Source organism: Protomyctophum parallelum (assembly GCF_964188405.1).
Source record: "Protomyctophum parallelum genome assembly, chromosome: 13".
Lineage (NCBI taxonomy): Eukaryota > Metazoa > Chordata > Actinopteri > Myctophiformes > Myctophidae > Protomyctophum > Protomyctophum parallelum.
The window spans coordinates 14,280,119-14,297,995 of record NC_139708.1 but is presented as its reverse complement, the minus strand read 5'-3'; the positions used below and the strand labels follow the sequence as shown (position 1 = coordinate 14,297,995).

The 17,877-nt window shown below is 44.1% G+C and overlaps 2 protein-coding genes across 2 annotated transcripts in view; one reads left to right on the top strand and one right to left on the bottom strand.

Annotated features, from left to right (window-relative positions):
• The window catches only part of plppr2a (phospholipid phosphatase related 2a), a gene marked incomplete at its 3' end in the record, with an annotated part of 42,367 nt that overhangs the window by 12,205 nt on the left and 12,285 nt on the right, over positions 1 to 17,877 (top strand). The window lies entirely within an intron of this gene.
• On the bottom strand, positions 1,213 to 9,440 carry LOC310869206 (E3 ubiquitin-protein ligase TRIM39-like; the record flags this gene model as incomplete). The annotated part of the gene is made up of 2 exons (XM_083779822.1): positions 1,213 to 2,134; positions 8,610 to 9,440. 2 exons carry the CDS (start codon positions 9,438 to 9,440, stop codon positions 1,490 to 1,492), a joined length of 1,476 nt encoding a protein of 491 aa, XP_083635948.1. The 3' UTR covers positions 1,213 to 1,489.

The window sequence follows — 17,877 nt, the reverse complement described above, 5'->3', positions numbered from 1 at the left end:
GTGTGTGTGTGTGTGTGTGTGTGTGTGTGTGTGTGTGTGTGTGTGTGTGTGTGTGTGTGTGTGTGTGTGTGTGTGTGTGTGTGTGTGTCATTCAGCAGATAAGGACTAGAAGACCTCATATCACTGTTTGTTTGATGTTTTCACAACTGAGACATGTACATTCTATAACACAAAACAAGAGGATGAGTGTGTTAATGTGAGACTAAATCAAAGACCTTTTTTAAAACATTTGTGACACAATAAAATTATACTTGAAGTACCCAAAAGTAGAAAGTACTCATTATGCAGAATGTCCCATTTCACATGTTTTTAAATGTAAAAAAATTATACAAATCTTTTGAGAATGTCAGATCTAGAAGCTCACAATGTGTCACATTTTGAGCTTGTAGATCTGCTATTTTCAAATGGACCAAATGTATAAGGCTTATAATGCATGTTTTGTAATACCAATCAAAATAAGCAAATAGTAACTAAAGCTGTCAAATGATTGTAGTGGAGTATGTAGTATAGAAAAAAGGAAATACTCCAGTAAAGTAAACATTCCTCAAAGTTGTACTACTTATACAGTAAAAATGGTAAATGGTGCATTTATATAGCGCCTTTATCCAAGGCGCTTTACAGAGATTGTGCATTACATTCACCCATTCACACACACATTCATACACCGATGGCAGCGGAAACCATGCAAGGCACCAACTAGCACATCGGGAGCAATTAGGGGTTCAGTGTCTTGCTCAAGGACACTTCGACAGTAACTCTGGGGGAGCCCGGGTTCGAACTGGCAACCTTACAGTATTGAGCACTTGAGTTACTTTACACCACTGCCCTAACCCAGGAAGTGTGACTGAGTTAATATGATGAACACAAAGCTAACATTATTATTAATATATAGTGTTGCTAGTGTTGTCAGGCACGGAATGAAGTATAGACCAGACTTGACTTGACAAAATATTGTTAGTTATGACTTATAAGTTTATTATAGCAAAGCATAGTTACAGACGAAATAGAGTATTGGGTAGATACGATGGCAACAAAACTTCTTATACCTTACCAAGCCTTTTTATTCCTTGTTTGTCACACAATCTGTTGACCTGGGACCCTTCATCATATCAAAATGACATTTAGCTGGATTCTAATATAGAATGTGAGAGGGCGTAATAGATGAGAATAATAGATGAGAGACATCTATTATTCCAGTCAGATATAAAACATATTTTACTTTTTTTTTTCATAGGCTAGTCTGATATACTTGACATACTGACATACTAGATATTGAGCAGGCACGGGTCATATCTCTCTGACATTGTCCTTAAACCTCAGTCAATTCAAGGATTATATTGTAACATTTCGGGACCCCCCACACAGAGTTGCACCACTCACTTCACACGGTTGTGATTTTTGTTTTATGAATATTGGAATTTTTCAGAAAGCTTAGACCAAGATTTAGAAGGCGGTTTATGAATCGGCCTCGTGTCCTACAGTAAATGGGTTAAAGATCATAATCATCATCGTCATAACTACATTGGCCCAGAGTCACATTGATCTTCCCTGGTGATATCGTCAGAGTCACAGTGTGACCAGTATCAATGTATGGAAAGAGTGTGTCCGTGAAAGTGTGTGTGAAGGTGTGTATGTGTGTGTTAGTATCAGGATCAGAGAATGACAGCTTTCCTTCATCCCAGTCCAGCTGGACTCTGATCGTCTGGAGGTTCTGTTTCAATGAGAGATCAGTGGTTGACCCTGACGAGGAGCGTGCTGTATATTTACCATTATAGAACCTTATTCTCCAGAATTGACCGCCTCTGTCTCCCTTCCGCTGATGAGAATCTGCTAGCACACCCACTATCCAGTTTACATTGCCTCTGACCATGACATCCCAGCTGTGAGTCCCTGACTTAAAGCCCTCAGAACCCAGGACATATTCGAACTTATCAAACCTCTCTGGGTTGTCAGGGAGCTCCTGAGGCATTCCGAGCTGCTGTTGTTGGAATGTCACACTGGTCAGATTATCAGACAGGACGTATTCTGGATGGGCAGTGTTGGGGTCCAGAATGACGGGAGTGTAGGAGATGTCCTTCATTTTGCCCTTCATCTTGTTCCAGACTCTGAAGGACAGGTTGCCCAGGTGTTTCACCTTGTCTATCAGTGCTCCAGAGACTGGATGTGGGTCCTGCAGTGTGAGCTGGACTTTTTCCATTGAGGTCTTGTAGTTCTGCAGGAATGAGACGGGTTCAGCTCTCAGATCCTCCTCTATGGTACTGATTGTGTCTGAAAGGGTTGATATGTCTCTGTTCAGACCCTCAATCTTCTCCTTCATCATCCGACTCTTCTGCCGCTCTTCATCCATCAGTGCTTTGATGCTAGCCTCCTCTTCCTTTTCTAGAAACTGATGAAACGTCCTAAACCGTTTTTTCATCAGCACCTCTGTGTCCTGCGTCTGTGTCCTAATGTGTCCTGCTGTTTCATCATAGTTTTCTCTAAATCTTTCAAAGACCACCCGTTGTTCCTTTAAACGCGTCAATGATTTCTGCACATCCTTCTTGTGAGTCATAGCAGCTTCATCGATGGGTCTGAAACTGTGGCTGTTGTGTTTTTCTGAATGAAGACACACAACACACACTGGCTCTTGACATTCCAGACAGAGCAGTTTGAGTTCCTCAGCATGCAGACTGCAGACACCCTCACACCCTGTTCTCAGACGTTTTGCAGCTTGCTGCTCACTCTCCAGTTTAAGGATATCGCATAGATTCATAAGATTCAGGTTACAGGGTGGAGGATAGAGTGAATTCATTTTCCTACAAACTGGACAATCTTTTATTTTGTTCTCTATCCACCATGACCGCAGACAGTCTTTACAGAAGCTGTGGCTGCATGACAGGGCAACGGGATCTTTAAAGACGTCGTGACACACAGGACAGTGAAAATCCGCGTCCGAAAAAGACAACCGTGCAGCCATTATGAGTGAAGCTACTGTACAAACACTCTGCTCAAGCCAGGAAATAAGCCAGTCCCGTGGTAACACTTCCTCTTCTAGAATGTTCCCTGAAGTTTACTTTCACTGTGAATTCTGTTTTTTGTTAAAGTCCATTCAGCGACAGTCAGCAGCAGGTTCCAGTGGTCTGGGTCTCTCCTGTAGCTGTGGAAAGACAGTCTGTCCTCCCTCACTGGAAGTCACAAGCTTGTGCTGAAGTTGAATCTTGCACGTACTGCCACGTAGTCTCTGTGTGTGTGTGTGTGTGTGTGTGTGTGTGTGTGTGTGTGTGTGTGTGTGTGTGTGTGTGTGTGTGTGTGTGCATGTGTGTGTGTGCATGTGTGCGTGTGTGTGTGTGTGTGTGTGTGTGTGTGTGTGTGTGTGTGTGTGTGTGTGTGTGTGTGTGTGTGTGTGTGTGTGTGTGTGTGTGTGTGTGTGCGCGCACGCGTGCATGTGTGCGTCATCAGTGAGACATGTAAGAATAACAACCAATCTGTTAAGGGGAGGAGCTTTGACAATCACAGAACTGTTGCAATGTTCTCTCTCTCTCTCTCTCTCTCTCTCTCACAACATGCATGCACATTCACCCGGAATCTAAGTTTATGAGTTGTAATCTACGATCAGGTTGTATGCCTTGCAAATGTAGGCATGATACTGTACTTGAGGCTGGTTTTATTGTCTCTGGGGTCACAGAGCCTGCACCTCAACAACAACAAAGTGAACACATACTATATTTTTTATAAAAACAGAGAGATATATATATTTTTCTTCTTTTTTAAACAAGCTGTAATGGAAATTAAATTTATATTCCTGTATAATTTATTTATTATATATTACTTTAATATTGTTGCATTCTGAGCTATTAACTAATGATTATGTCCAGAGGCGTCAGGTTCCTATAACGCCCCCCCCCCCCCCCCCCCCCACACAAACATACATGCTCAGTCTTTTAATTAATAAATTTGCAACTATTTGAATAAAGGTTGTACACATCAGTGAAATTAACCACTAAATCCCTAATTGAGAGAGTGCAAGCCACCACAGCTCATGAAACATATAGGCTGCATGGCTAACAGGGCTTAGTGCTTCCCCTACCATATCTCTCCTTTCTCTGGCTCTATGACTTATACACCCATGAAAAATGGAAAATATAAATTTCATTGAGTGTATACCATTTGGAATTATACCAATCGGTTGAGATTTGGCTGATTATAGCCAAAGTTAGATATCAACCTCTGCTCGGATTCATGGTGAGTGCGCACCGAAAAGTAATTGGAATATATTTTTCTTGCCACATTATAAACAAGTTTACTTTACCTCCTCATTGTCCTCAGTGTTTGGGACGGGACGTGTAGGCCTGTATCATGTGCTGTCTGCGTGCATATGAGCGCTGCGCTCCAGAGAAATTGTGCGGCTTGAGAAAAATGAGTTAATTTGTGTTGGATAAGGGCTTATTGGTGGGTTAATTTGTGTTGGATAAGGGCTTATTGGTGGGTTAATTTGCGTTGGATAAGGGCTTATTGGTGGGTTAATTTGCGTTGGATAAGGGCTTATTGGTGGGTTTTCCGTAGATATTAAGGACTAGTTAGGGTGTGTTTTAGCCGGCGGCGCCGAATTGTAGCATGGACTGGACAAATCTCTTCTTGGCTGGAGGTGGCTTCATCATCGTAGTCAAATGGAAATAAATCCTGTACTGTACTGTTTGCAACATTTATACTCTCTACCTGACAGCAGAACAAAGGCCACCTTATTAGCATTTGAATGCCCATGGGCGGCGGCCCAACACATATCTTGGCCCAAGCGCCCCCAACCCCCCGTAAAGGGTGACGACGTGCATGACAACATGACCACTGGGGAAGGGACATTTCAGTCAGGACAGTGGGTGCATATACTGCATGTTGATATTGGCTTATTATTTTGCCTGTGGGTGCTTCTGCGCCTGAGCACCCGCGGAGTTGACGCCGCTGATTATGTCTGATTCTGAATGGGGGCCCTAGCAGGGAATGTAAACATGGAAGATAAGGAGCCATCTGCATTATAGAGTTCACTGCTAAAGGAGAAGAGCTTAGCCAAAATACTGCACCTAGTTGGTCTGATTACATTTGTATCCTTGGGATTAACCTCTCCTCCTCCTGGAACTCTGTTTGTAGGTTTGACCAACTCTGGGATCGGGGGCGGTCTCCCATTGCCTTCTCAGCCAACTGACGCATTTTAATCCATTGCTAAATTAAATGACACAGATGCTTTCCTGTTTTTAACTTTTATTTAATGGGAAGTACCAAAAGCATGTGGCGAGGAATATGATAAATCTAGTTTCAGCATGTACACACACATCATTCACCTACACATACAGTTAAGTGACCGTCAACTCAGGGCAAAGGTCAAGTACCATGTTGTTGATGTGAGGTAGAAACCTCAGATGTCCACAACGCATAATGCTAGTAGAATGTACCTGTAGGCTGTAGGTGCATGATGCACAACTGATAGCATGCGGATAGCAGACGGTTTAGTCCGTTAATACAATTTCAAAGGAAAAGAGGGCACTGTTTTTCCTTTATTTTTGTCGATGGGTTCTCAGATTGATGTGTGTATGATACAGTATATATATACGGATGAGCTATACATACAGTATGAATATTTACATTAAATTTACAGTTGATAAGTGTGTGTGTGTGTGTGTGTGTGTGTGTGTGTGTGTGTGTGTGTGTGTGTGTGTGTGTGTGTGTGTGTGTGTGTGTGTGTGTGTGTGTGTGTGTGTGTGCATGCGCACGTGTGTGCTGTCTCCAGTCAGTGCAGAGGTACGCCCGTCCTGTATAGTCTCTCTGTTTAAAAGGTCTTATTCCTACTCTCAATGAATTGAGCCTACATTTAAGATAACTCACACATGCACTCAAGACTATGGCTTAGGTCTCCTTGGGATATTTAGCTCCAGCTCGCTGACGATCTTCAATCATAAGGCCACACCCGTTCTCATTAATAAGCACAATATAAGAACAACCCCTTGACTTATATGAATGCCTGCTAACACCTTATTTCAATGACCACTACCCTAATTATAATGCGTGCCAGTTGGTGTGGTTGCTGCTTTTGTTATTTATGATCTACTACTGTTTTAGATCAAAGGTGTTTTAATTAACTTGGTTAGAGGTAACCGATACAACTTCTTAGATGCACAAAACCATTATTTTACTTATAAAGAACAAGTAGGTAAAAATCCAATATGGGATATAATCCCAGAATGCGCTAAATGATACTCTTTGAAACATTTACTTTAAATACAGTTATAAGTTTTATTATAGATTTGCAGTTACAGCTTTCAGCATTTCAGCATCCAGCTGACAGCAGTATGTTTAGTTGTCTGGGTCAGCTAGATGCAGTCTGTCCTCCCTCACTGGAAGGCGTGTGTGTGTCTCTGTCTGTCTGTGTGCGTAGTCAGTGATAAGAACAAGCACCTAGTTTCCCTCCTATGAAACTTGTAAAGGGCGGAGCTTTGACAAACCACAGAACTGTTGCAAATCCTCTCACGCTCGCTTACACACACACACACACACACACATGCACGCATCCGCTCGCGCCCGCTCGCGCGCACACACACACACACACACACACACACACACACACACACACACACACACGCACGCACACACATTCAAAGTGCTTTACAATATGTGGCTCACACAATTATTAACCCTTTCACACACTGATAGCAGAGGCAACTTCATACAAAAAAAATCATTTAAATGAATTTACCCACAATTAACACAGAGGATTTTGTCGTGTGGCAGAATGACTCAATAACGTGTGCGTGTTGGACTGTGAGGGGGGGTGTTTGAATAAAAACTCCATTCATGCAGTTGTTGTGATGAATTCCTATCTGTCTGCCAGAATGACACGGATGAGATGAGATGAGAAGTTGAGAAGCTAGGCTTATGATCTAGGATAGCAGCACAAGAGAATGATGCATCATGGCAAAGACTGAAGTCACACAAGTGTATGAGTTGAATCTGTTCTGGTTTGTTGTATACAGTAGTAATAATAATGATAAACTTTAGTTTAGTTTAGCGAAAACATGAAAAAATATAATAAAATAATAGCAAAAAATACAGTGAATCATGAAAAAACTGTGAGGGCATGAATACCATTAAGGGTACGTGGTAGTCACGTGGGTTCAGCAACACACAGATTTTAAATTAGTTAGGGATGCACCGAAAGGGACATTCTTGGCCTAAACCAAATACCGAATAATAGGAAACAGTTGCCGAAAACCAAATTCCGAATAGCCGAATATGATTAATATTATAGATCTTGTTTTCTCTCTCTTTAACCCCCCCCCCCACTATTTTTACTGTACCACCTTTGTTTTAAAACTACCTGATTATGGCAAAAGAGTCAAAGACATAATTATGGCAAAACTTAACTTAACTAATAATCACTAATATGAGTCCATAAAACATTAATTTATTCAGCACTTTTGAATGCATTCATTGCATACATTAATTCCAGACTGACTGCTAAAACATTGTATCAATATCTCTGATATTTGGAAATATTTCCACACCGCAGAATACTGTGACATGTTGGCGGTGTGCCGGCCACGCATATCAACCTACAATGTGTTCGATATGTTGTTGACATGTTTTGTGCAGTGCACACGTCTGCGCGCTGCATTTCGATCACGTCATCAATACAAAAAATTAGGTTACGCAGGTGTTTTGACTATTCAGTGGTATTTTTCAGCCGAACGCCAAAAGCCTAAAATGCCACATCCACTATGGTCTCCACTCCCATCCTGTGTCTCAGCTCTGCGCTGGTCTTTCTCTCCCTCTTTCCCTTTCATGGTATAGTCATTTATTTATTTAACATGCATAATTATAAGAGATTTCAGCGAAGCAGGTTTAAGGCACACAATGCTAGTCTCCGGAGGTGCACACACTGCACAGGATACAACAACCACAATTGATTTTCACCAAGGCTTATTTATTTTCCTCACTCGTTGACGTGCCTCCCTTTCTATATTTTCCACAAGATGTAGCCAAATGTTGCCTAACTTCTCCAACTAGGTTCATTAGCCCCCCTTGTCTCTCCCTTTTTCTGTACTTTTTCTTGTACGTTTTTTGACAGCATTCTTTTCCTCATTGTTGTGTTGGCTGCGAATAAGGCTCTAGCTTACGTGCAAATGTGCATGACCTCTTCTCACGCACAATCTCAGAGTACTGACGGTATTTTACTCAAGTGTACTCTGATTCCGTTTCATTATTTCCTGCCTCATGCCCGTTCCTGCTAGTTTCTGTTTCTAGGCTCTATATTGACATTTTCTGCCACTACAGAAATATGAGTAAAAAATGTTCGCTTTAAAAATAGATATATATTCAAAGATTTGCACAAATTGTCACAAAATGTAAAAGCTCAAAGTATAAAATCTCACAGATGCTTTCTCTGTATTAACAGGTTATTTAATGGAAAGTACAAAAGTCATGTGGTTAGGAACAGGATAGATCTTAGTTTCAGTTTTATTTTTTGCTCTTAAACCTCTTCGTTGTCACGAAGCCGCTGACTCTTTCCGTACAGAATGACAGGAGGAGACAATGTCCTTCATCTTGTTCCAGACTCTGGAGGTCAGGTTGTCCAGGTGTTTCACCTCGTCTATCAGTGCTCCTGAGACCGGCCGTGGGTCGTGCAGTGTGAGCTGGACTCTTTCCAGCGTGGTCTTGTAGTTCTGCAGGAATGAGATGTCTTCAGCTTTCAGATCCTCCTCTATGGTGCTGATTGTCTCTGAGAGGGTTGATATGTCTCTGTTCAGACCCTCAATCTTCTCCTTCATCATCTGACTCTTCTGCTGTTCTTCCTCCCTCAGTGCTTTGATGCTGGCCTCCTCTTCCTTTTCTAGAAACTGATGAAGCTTCTTAAACTGTTCCTTCATCTGCATCTCTGTGTGCTGGGTCTGGACCTCAATGTGTTCTGCTGCTTGGTCATAGTTTGTTTTAACTTTATTAAAGACCTCCAGTTTCTCCTGTAAAGGCTTCAGTAATGTTTGCACTTCCTTCTTGTGATCCAGTGCAACTTCATCGATGGGTCTGAAACTGTGGTCTGCGTGTTTTTCTGAATGAAGACACACAACACACACTGGCTCTTGACATTCCGCCAAACAGAAGAGTTTGAGTTTTTCAGCATGCAGACCGCAGAGATCCTCAGACCCTGATGATGTTTTCTGACGTTTTGCAGGTCTCCGTTGTGCCTCCAACTTGAAGGTCTCACACAGGTTCTTCAGAGCCAGGTTACATGGCGGTTCAACCATTAGGGATGTTTTCTTACAAAGTGGACATTCCTTCATTTTCTTTTCTCTCCACCATCCCTGCAGACATTCTTTACAGAAGCTGTGGCTACATGGCAGAATGACAGGATCTTCAAAGATGCCTTGACACACAGTACAGGAAAAATCCTCGTCCGAAAAGGGCAGCTTGGAAGCCATTTTGCCTCTGAGGGAAGCTACAATCACTCTGCTCAATACAGGCAGTCAGTCAGTCGGACGGTAACAGTCCCCCTTCTAGAATATTCCCTGAAGGTTTCTTTCACTTTGAATCCTGGTATGCGTTACAGACCATTCAGCTGTTTACAGTTGTCTGGGTCAGCTAGATGCAGTCTGCCCTCCCTCACTGGAAGGTGTGTGTGTGTGTGTGTGTGTGTGTGTGTGTGTGTGTGTGTGTGTGTGTGTGTGTGTGTGTGTGTCTGTCTGTCTGTCTGTGTGCGTAGTCAGTGATAAGAATGACAAGCAATTTCCTGGTTACCCTCCCACAAAACTCGTAAGGGGCAGAAATGCTGCAAAATCTAACTCTATCTCTCTCTCTCTCTCTCTCTCTCTCTCTCGCACACTGTACAGCACGCACTCACACACGCACGCACGCACACACACACGCACGCACGCACGCACACACACACACACACACACACACACACACACACACACACACACACACACACACACACACACACACACACACACACACACACACACACACACACGCAATCAATGTTCAACCTATGATAGTTTCTCAGTCTCAACACTATTTTTGCAAAATGGGGTGTAGAACGTGGCAGCCGCAAGAAGTAGATGGAAGTGACTCTCTGTTGCGATTTATCTGCTATCTGCCCTTTAATATCTGCACAGCCCAGTGTGGAAGCGAAAAGGAGTGAACCCAAGAAAGTGTTGATGATTGTCAAAGTCTTAGAATAGCAGCAAAGATACAGTGTGCACCAGGAACAGACAGACAGTCCAAACAAGTGTCTGAGTTCAACATGTTCTGAAGTTTGTTCACACCAGACTAGAGTATTTATACATACAGCAATGCCTCCGTGGCAGTCACGAGGCTATTTGTGAGAACCTTATGTGAAGATAGCATAAGGTGCACAGATAACAATAAGGTTAGTTCATCAAGATATTCTGGTAACATCAGAGTTCGTTGTGAGAGACGATATAGAGCTGAGGGGCCCCATCATGGTAAACACGCTTCCCAGCTTCCTGCGCATGCTTCCTGTTCACCGTATGCAGTGCCAGCGAATTACAGAGAAGCAAGGACACCTAACAGCAGATAGCAGCTAACAGCAGATAGCAGCTAACAGCAGATAGCAGCATGTATGTTTGCGTGACAAACATCATACAGAGAGGTTAAGCAATAAAGTTTGGCCGCTCCGTAATCAGCAGTTTTACTACATAATGCATATTGTCGGAAACTTTAAAAGCTTAACAGATGCACATGATCATACTGCACAAATGAGAACGTGCTCAGACACACTCTATGTGAAGGCATTTCATGCATTAGTTAATTCATAACTTCGACTGTGCGTGTTCATCTTAAAAGTTTGTCTAGCCAGTTATGTCTAACATGACTTAACTTTCATACTTAGACTTAGATAAGATAAACCTCCATTGATGCAGGTGTTAGTAGCAACAACAGAGAATGAAATACAGGAGACGTATAACAAACCAACCAAAAAAACTAGATGAACACATAATCTAAATCTACAAAGTAACTAAAGTTTTCACATAATTGGAAGTACAATACTCTGAGATGTACAGTAGTTGAGTAGAAGTATATAAAGTCTTGAAAAATGGACCTACTCAAGTAGAGTAAAAGTACCTCAAAAATGTTTAAGTACAGTACTTGAGTGGATGTATTCAGTTACTTTCCACCACTGCTGGTGTAATCCAGGTCACCTCATGTGTGTGTGCACGTACGTGAGTGTGTTTGTTCCTTGTTCCAACTCCACCTCACACGTTCCCATGTCACGCTTCCCAATTAACACATTTCAGCCGAGAAGTGATGAGGCTCCTCAGCCTGTCAGCTCATTAGCTGCACTAGAAGGTGTGGAGTGTTCGTTCAACTCTGAGCATGTATACGAATGGAACCAAAATGGAGTCATAGTCAATAGGCAGAACATTCTAGAATCTCTAGACCACCGACAGGGTGCTGTAATAGTTCCCCCCCCACCCCCCTGCTCACATCATTGCTCCATGCCTGTTCGTTGTCTCAAGTACTTCCAGCTCTCCACTAAACAAAAAGTGAAGAACGAAGGGCAGTAGGTTCACATTGAATGAATGCCAGAGTTTGTCTTTCCAGCATATGGTGCTACTGAAATACTCAAAATATTAGAATAGGTTAACAGATTAACAGTGAAAGAAATGTTGACTATTATTAAAGAGATAGGCATTTCTTGCTCATAATCGAGCTGAAAGAGCATTCTGTCCCATTGGCTATTTTTGGCACCTAACACGTACACATACGACTGACTATAAATTAAGCCATGGATGTCAAAGTCTGTCTGTCTGACATCTACGTGCCAAAAATGGGTAGACACTGGAATAGAGAGATGTGGGCCTCGGGCAGCAGTAGAGCTTATAGCAGACTAAGAAAAGTGAGTCAAGAGAGAGAGAGAGGGCCCAGGCCGTAGCGTAACGGTCTGGGCACCGGACTGGTGATCCAGTCGCAGTGTGCCGCGGGTTCGACTCCCGGACCCGACACGGCCTTTACTGCATGTCATCCCCCCATCTCTCTCCCGTTTCCTGTCAGCCTACTGTCTGTCCCTTCAAAAATCAATAAAAGGCGTAAGCCGCAAAAAAATATCTTAAAAAAAAAAAAGAGAGAGAGAGAGAGAGAGAACGAGCAAGTGTTTGACATGGAGGGTGAGAGTGAAAGTACACATTATAGGCCCACACTTTAAACCAGAGTGAATTTAACTGGGCATGTGTATGGGCCCATTCGGCATTCGGTTGTTACAATTGGATGAAATGACACGGAGGATTTTCCAGGTTACAGGTCCGTTTCTCGATGTGTTATATCAACACTGGGTCTCTGTATACAGCCTTCTTTCCCTTGTTTGGTGGATTTCAGCGGATTTGGTATGGTGTAAAGCATGAAATGAAATGCTACAAACAGAGAGAGAGAGGGAGAAGAAAGCTCTAACCTACTTTCCTATAAAATGTGAATGATGGAGAAAGAAAGGGTGATGAAAGATGGGTGATCACACAAAACAATTGGCCAAGTGTTTATTCAAGACGGAATAAACCATCTCTGTAAAGCGTAAGACCACAATACAACAAGCAAACGGCTTCTCAGCATGCTATCCCTAAGACTATGTAAGCATAAGACATGACGCAGATACACAAGATTGCGATGGCGTGAATGAAGTGTGTTTTACTGTACAGTAAGTGGCAGTGTGCTCATGTCAATATGTCTGCTTTTGTATATTTGGGTCTACTCTTTATGTATAGTCTACTCTCTGTGGCAATTACATTTCCGTCAAAAAGGATTACCACGCATCATCCACACAAGATGTAGGTCAGGTTTATTTGATTCTAAATCCTAGGTCTTTTAATAAACCATCAAAAGTCGCACTATTGGTTGGTAAAAAGAATTGGGCAAGTGACATGGTCATACTACATAAAATAGGGTTAACCTTGCAGTTGACAGTCCTTCCATGAGGTCCATATCACTGCTGTCAAAAGCATAAAAAGTGGCAGATCTGCAGGCTCGAAACACGGCGCAAAGCGACGCGTTTTGAGCTTGCCGATCTGCTACTTTTGATGCTTTCGAATTTGAATCCTGTATTAATGTTTTTGGACGTATGAGGTTTCCACCCGACAGAGACGGTACAGTATGTTGCTGTAACCCACATGTGAGTGATTGTGACCGGAAAACATGTCTGTAGCTTTCTCTTGTGTCATCGTGGATATACAATGACAGCTAATGGGATGCTGGTGACAGCCTGGCTCCTCTGTCTGTGCTTCACACATGAGTAACCTGTTCTAATCCTGTCACAAACGTTGCATTGGGTCTCATGGCCACGGAGTCACTTCCTAAGCGGAGGATTATGGGTAACTCTTCTAGGTCCCCCATGAGACGATGGTGGCAGCAGGGCCCCCATTCCTCAAAGGGATTTTTAATTCCATAAAGCCAGGATCACAGAAGCAGAATTAATCTCTCAGTATTGCTGCCTGTCTCTGTCCTTAAGTTAAGTTGTCCCTGGTACTGTACTGTATATAGCCTATAGTACTGTACTGTATACTGTAAGCCTACTGTACTGGATCACATTTAAGGACAGTATTTTCATTAATATGGAAGTGAAACCCCAGTCATATACCATCAAGACATAAAGAATCATTTAAGTGCTGTAACCTTCTTATATTTCACTTTCTCACACTGGGAACTAAATTATTTGTTTTGTGAATATGCTTTCTTTTTTGTAACGGGAAAAGGATTTTCACCAACACTACTGTTGTGCATGTTCCAGCGACGCGACTAACCTTGTAGGACAATGTTCTTGCCAACATGTCACTACAAATTCCTGTTGAACACAACTCAACGGAAGCCACCATACACAGTGAGAATCCCTCCGCGTTCATTTATCTTTGTAACTCATCTGTACAATCTCAGAGTTCTGACTCGGTTATGAGTCACTGTAAGAGCATGCTGTATGGGGTAGCCTGAAAAGCAGCAAAATAGCTATAAAAGTAACAGGAAACAAACACTACATGGTGACATACAGTACAGAGCCTGTATGAGCCATACAGTAGGTGCAGTGAGCAGGCAGCAAACAAGCAAGAGAAAAACAACAACTGCAGACTCAGCTTCACCTCTTCTCTGCCGTCGGGGAGAACACTGCAAATCAATTGGCAGGTTGTGTTCCAGCCTCTGTCCAGCTGCTGCTACTGTAAATCTGTTACAGCTACTGTTACAGTAATACACAAGCACTTAAGCCGGCGTGTTGTCAGTGTCAGTTGTCGGATAGTCAAATGTCCCTTTAATGTTTTACGGTGATTTATTTTAAAGTGAAGCGACATGTCTAGCATCATGTTAAATCTTCTCAGTCACGTTGTTACGTTTTGCTCATGATTATTTGTTTTTCTTATATGAGCGTCTCGCAACAAATACAAATTTAATAAATTCTGCCATTTTTAAACTAAGCGTGAAGCCAGAAAGTTGCAGACCTACACGCTCGTAGAGCTTATAGATCAGCTATATTTCAGTGTATGACACTGGTACACAACTAAGTATAAATAATCATGTTTAACTCTAATTCCAACCCCTAAACTTAGCCTCTAAATGTCTTATCGTAGTCCTAACCCTAACCTGAATCTTTTTCTTATTGTAAACCTGTGCTTGTGAGAACCAGGAAAATTGTCCTCACAGTTGACTTATTTCTGTACTTAGAGAATACCATAGGCTACTTGTGGGGACTGGGTACATTAAGGTCCCCACACGATGATGAGTGCCTGTCTGTCGGAATGACACATGCACACCCTATAGCTAGTAGCTACTGTAGCTCAGCTGCTTATCAAGAAGCTCATCCTGCCAAAATAATTTCAGCTGGTGTGTTGGAGAGCCACGGGCACCTAGCCCGGCACAGCCCAGCGCAGTGGTATATTAGTATTGCAAGTAACCAGAGCACAGAGCAGCTGTGTGAAGTCACCGCAATGCACTGCCAACGATACTACAAATACACAGGAAATAAACATGAAATAGAGCATGCAGTTTGTAGCCAGTCCACCCTCATCTATCTATTCTACATGCACAGAATCACAGAGAGATCAATAAAAAAACAAATGTTCTACATTTACACATGGTATCATAGTGTGTGAGTGGAACGCAATTACCTGCCGATGGCCCTCTACGCAACACACTTCAACAACCTGCCGATGGCCTCTACGCAACACACTTCAGCAACCTGCCGATGGCCTCTACGCAACACACTTCAGCAACCTGCCGATGGCCTCTACGCAACACACTTCACCAACAAGAGCTGTGAAATATTACACTCTCATCACACCAGTAATGGCTGTTTTTAATCACATCGATGAATGTCAGGAAAGCATTGAGTTTGCATCTCTGTCACGGTCGATAGTGCTGTTGTTAACAAAGGGAAAACCTAATGTACTGTACAGCGATGAAGGCGTGCATTAGATTGGTTTGGACAACAACGTCAAAATAGCTACCGGTAGTCATGCTGGCTGTAGCCAGAGGAAACTGAGAGGCTGTAGCCAGAGGAAACTGTGAGAGGCTGTAGCCAGAGGAAACTGTGAGAGGCTGTAGCCAGAGGAAACTGTGAGAGGCTGTAGCCAGAGGAAACTGTGAGAGGCTGTAGCCAGAGGAAACTGTGAGAGGCTGTAGCCAGAGGAAACTGTGAGAGGCTGTAGCCAGAGGAAACTGTGAGAGGCTGTAGCCAGAGGAAACTGTGAGGCTGTAGCCAGAGGAAACTGTGAGAGGCTGTAGCCAGAGGAAACTGTGAGGCTGTAGCCAGAGGAAACTGTGAGAGGCTGTAGCCAGAGGAAACTGTGAGAGGCTGTAGCCAGAGGAAACTGTGAGAGGCTGTAGCCAGAGGAAACTGTGAGAGGCTGTAGTCAGAGGAAACTGTGAGGCTGTAGCCAGAGGAAACTGTGAGGCTGTAGCCAGAGGAAACTGTGAGAGGCTGTAGCCAGAGGAAACTGTGAGAGGCTGTAGCCAGAGGAAACTGTGAGGCTGTAGCCAGAGGAAACTGTGAGAGGCTGTAGCCAGAGGAAACTGTGAGGCTGTAGCCAGAGGAAACTGTGAGGCTGTAGCCAGAGGAAACTGTGAGGCTGTAGCCAGAGGAAACTGAGAGGCTGTAGCCAGAGGAAACTGTGAGGCTGTAGCCAGAGGAAACTGAGAGGCTGTAGCCAGAGGAAACTGTGAGGCTGTAGCCAGAGGAAACTGTGAGGCTGTAGCCAGAGGAAACTGTGAGGCTGTAGCCAGAGGAAACTGTGAGGCTGTAGCCAGAGGAAACTGTGAGAGGCTGTAGCCAGAGGAAACTGTGAGGCTGTAGCCAGAGGAAACTGTGAGAGGCTGTAGCCAGAGGAAACTGTGAGAGGCTGTAGCCAGAGGAAACTGTGAGAGGCTGTAGCCAGAGGAAACTGTGAGAGGCTGTAGCCAGAGGAAACTGTGAGAGGCTGTAGCCAGAGGAAACTGTGAGAGGCTGTAGCCAGAGGAAACTGTGAGAGGCTGTAGCCAGAGGAAACTGTGAGAGGCTGTAGCCAGAGGAAACTGTGAGAGGCTGTAGCCAGAGGAAACTGTGAGAGGCTGTAGCCAGAGGAAACTGTGAGAGGCTGTAGCCAGAGGAAACTGTGAGAGGCTGTAGCCAGAGGAAACTGTGAGAGGCTGTAGCCAGAGGAAACTGTGAGGCTGTAGCCAGAGGAAACTGTGAGAGGCTGTAGCCAGAGGAAACTGTGAGGCTGTAGCCAGAGGAAACTGTGAGAGGCTGTAGCCAGAGGAAACTGTGAGGCTGTAGCCAGAGGAAACTGTGAGGCTGTAGCCAGAGGAAACTGTGAGGCTGTAGCCAGAGGAAACTGTGAGGCTGTAGCCAGAGGAAACTGTGAGGCTGTAGCCAGAGGAAACTGTGAGGCTGTAGCCAGAGGAAACTGTAGCCAGAGGAAACTGTGAGGCTGTAGCCAGAGGAAACTGTGAGAGGCTGTAGCCAGAGGAAACTGTGAGAGGCTGTAGCCAGAGGAAACTGTGAGGCTGTAGCCAGAGGAAACTGTGAGAGGCTGTAGCCAGAGGAAACTGTGTGAGGCTGTAGCCAGAGGAAACTGTGAGAGGCTGTAGCCAGAGGAAACTGTGAGAGGCTGTAGCCAGAGGAAACTGTGAGGCTGTAGCCAGAGGAAACTGTGAGAGGCTGTAGCCAGAGGAAACTGTGAGGCTGTAGCCAGAGGAAACTGTGAGAGGCTGTAGCCAGAGGAAACTGTGAGAGGCTGTAGCCAGAGGAAACTGTGTGAGGCTGTAGCCAGAGGAAACTGTGAGAGGCTGTAGCCAGAGGAAACTGTGAGGCTGTAGCCAGAGGAAACTGTGAGGCTGTAGCCAGAGGAAACTGTGAGAGGCTGTAGCCAGAGGAAACTGTGAGGCTGTAGCCAGAGGAAACTGTGAGAGGCTGTAGCCAGAGGAAACTGTGAGGCTGTAGCCAGAGGAAACTGTGAGGCTGTAGCCAGAGGAAACTGTGAGAGGCTGTAGCCAGAGGAAACTGTGAGAGGCTGTAGCCAGAGGAAACTGTGAGGCTGTAGCCAGAGGAAACTGTGAGGCTGTAGCCAGAGGAAACTGTGAGAGGCTGTAGCCAGAGGAAACTGTGAGGCTGTAGCCAGAGGAAACTGTGAGAGGCTGTAGCCAGAGGAAACTGTGAGGCTGTAGCCAGAGGAAACTGTGAGGCTGTAGCCAGAGGAAACTGTGAGAGGCTGTAGCCAGAGGAAACTGTGAGAGGCTGTAGCCAGAGGAAACTGTGAGGCTGTAGCCAGAGGAAACTGTGAGGCTGTAGCCAGAGGAAACTGTAGCCAGAGGAAACTGTGAGGCTGTAGCCAGAGGAAACTGTGAGAGGCTGTAGCCAGAGGAAACTGTGAGAGGCTGTAGCCAGAG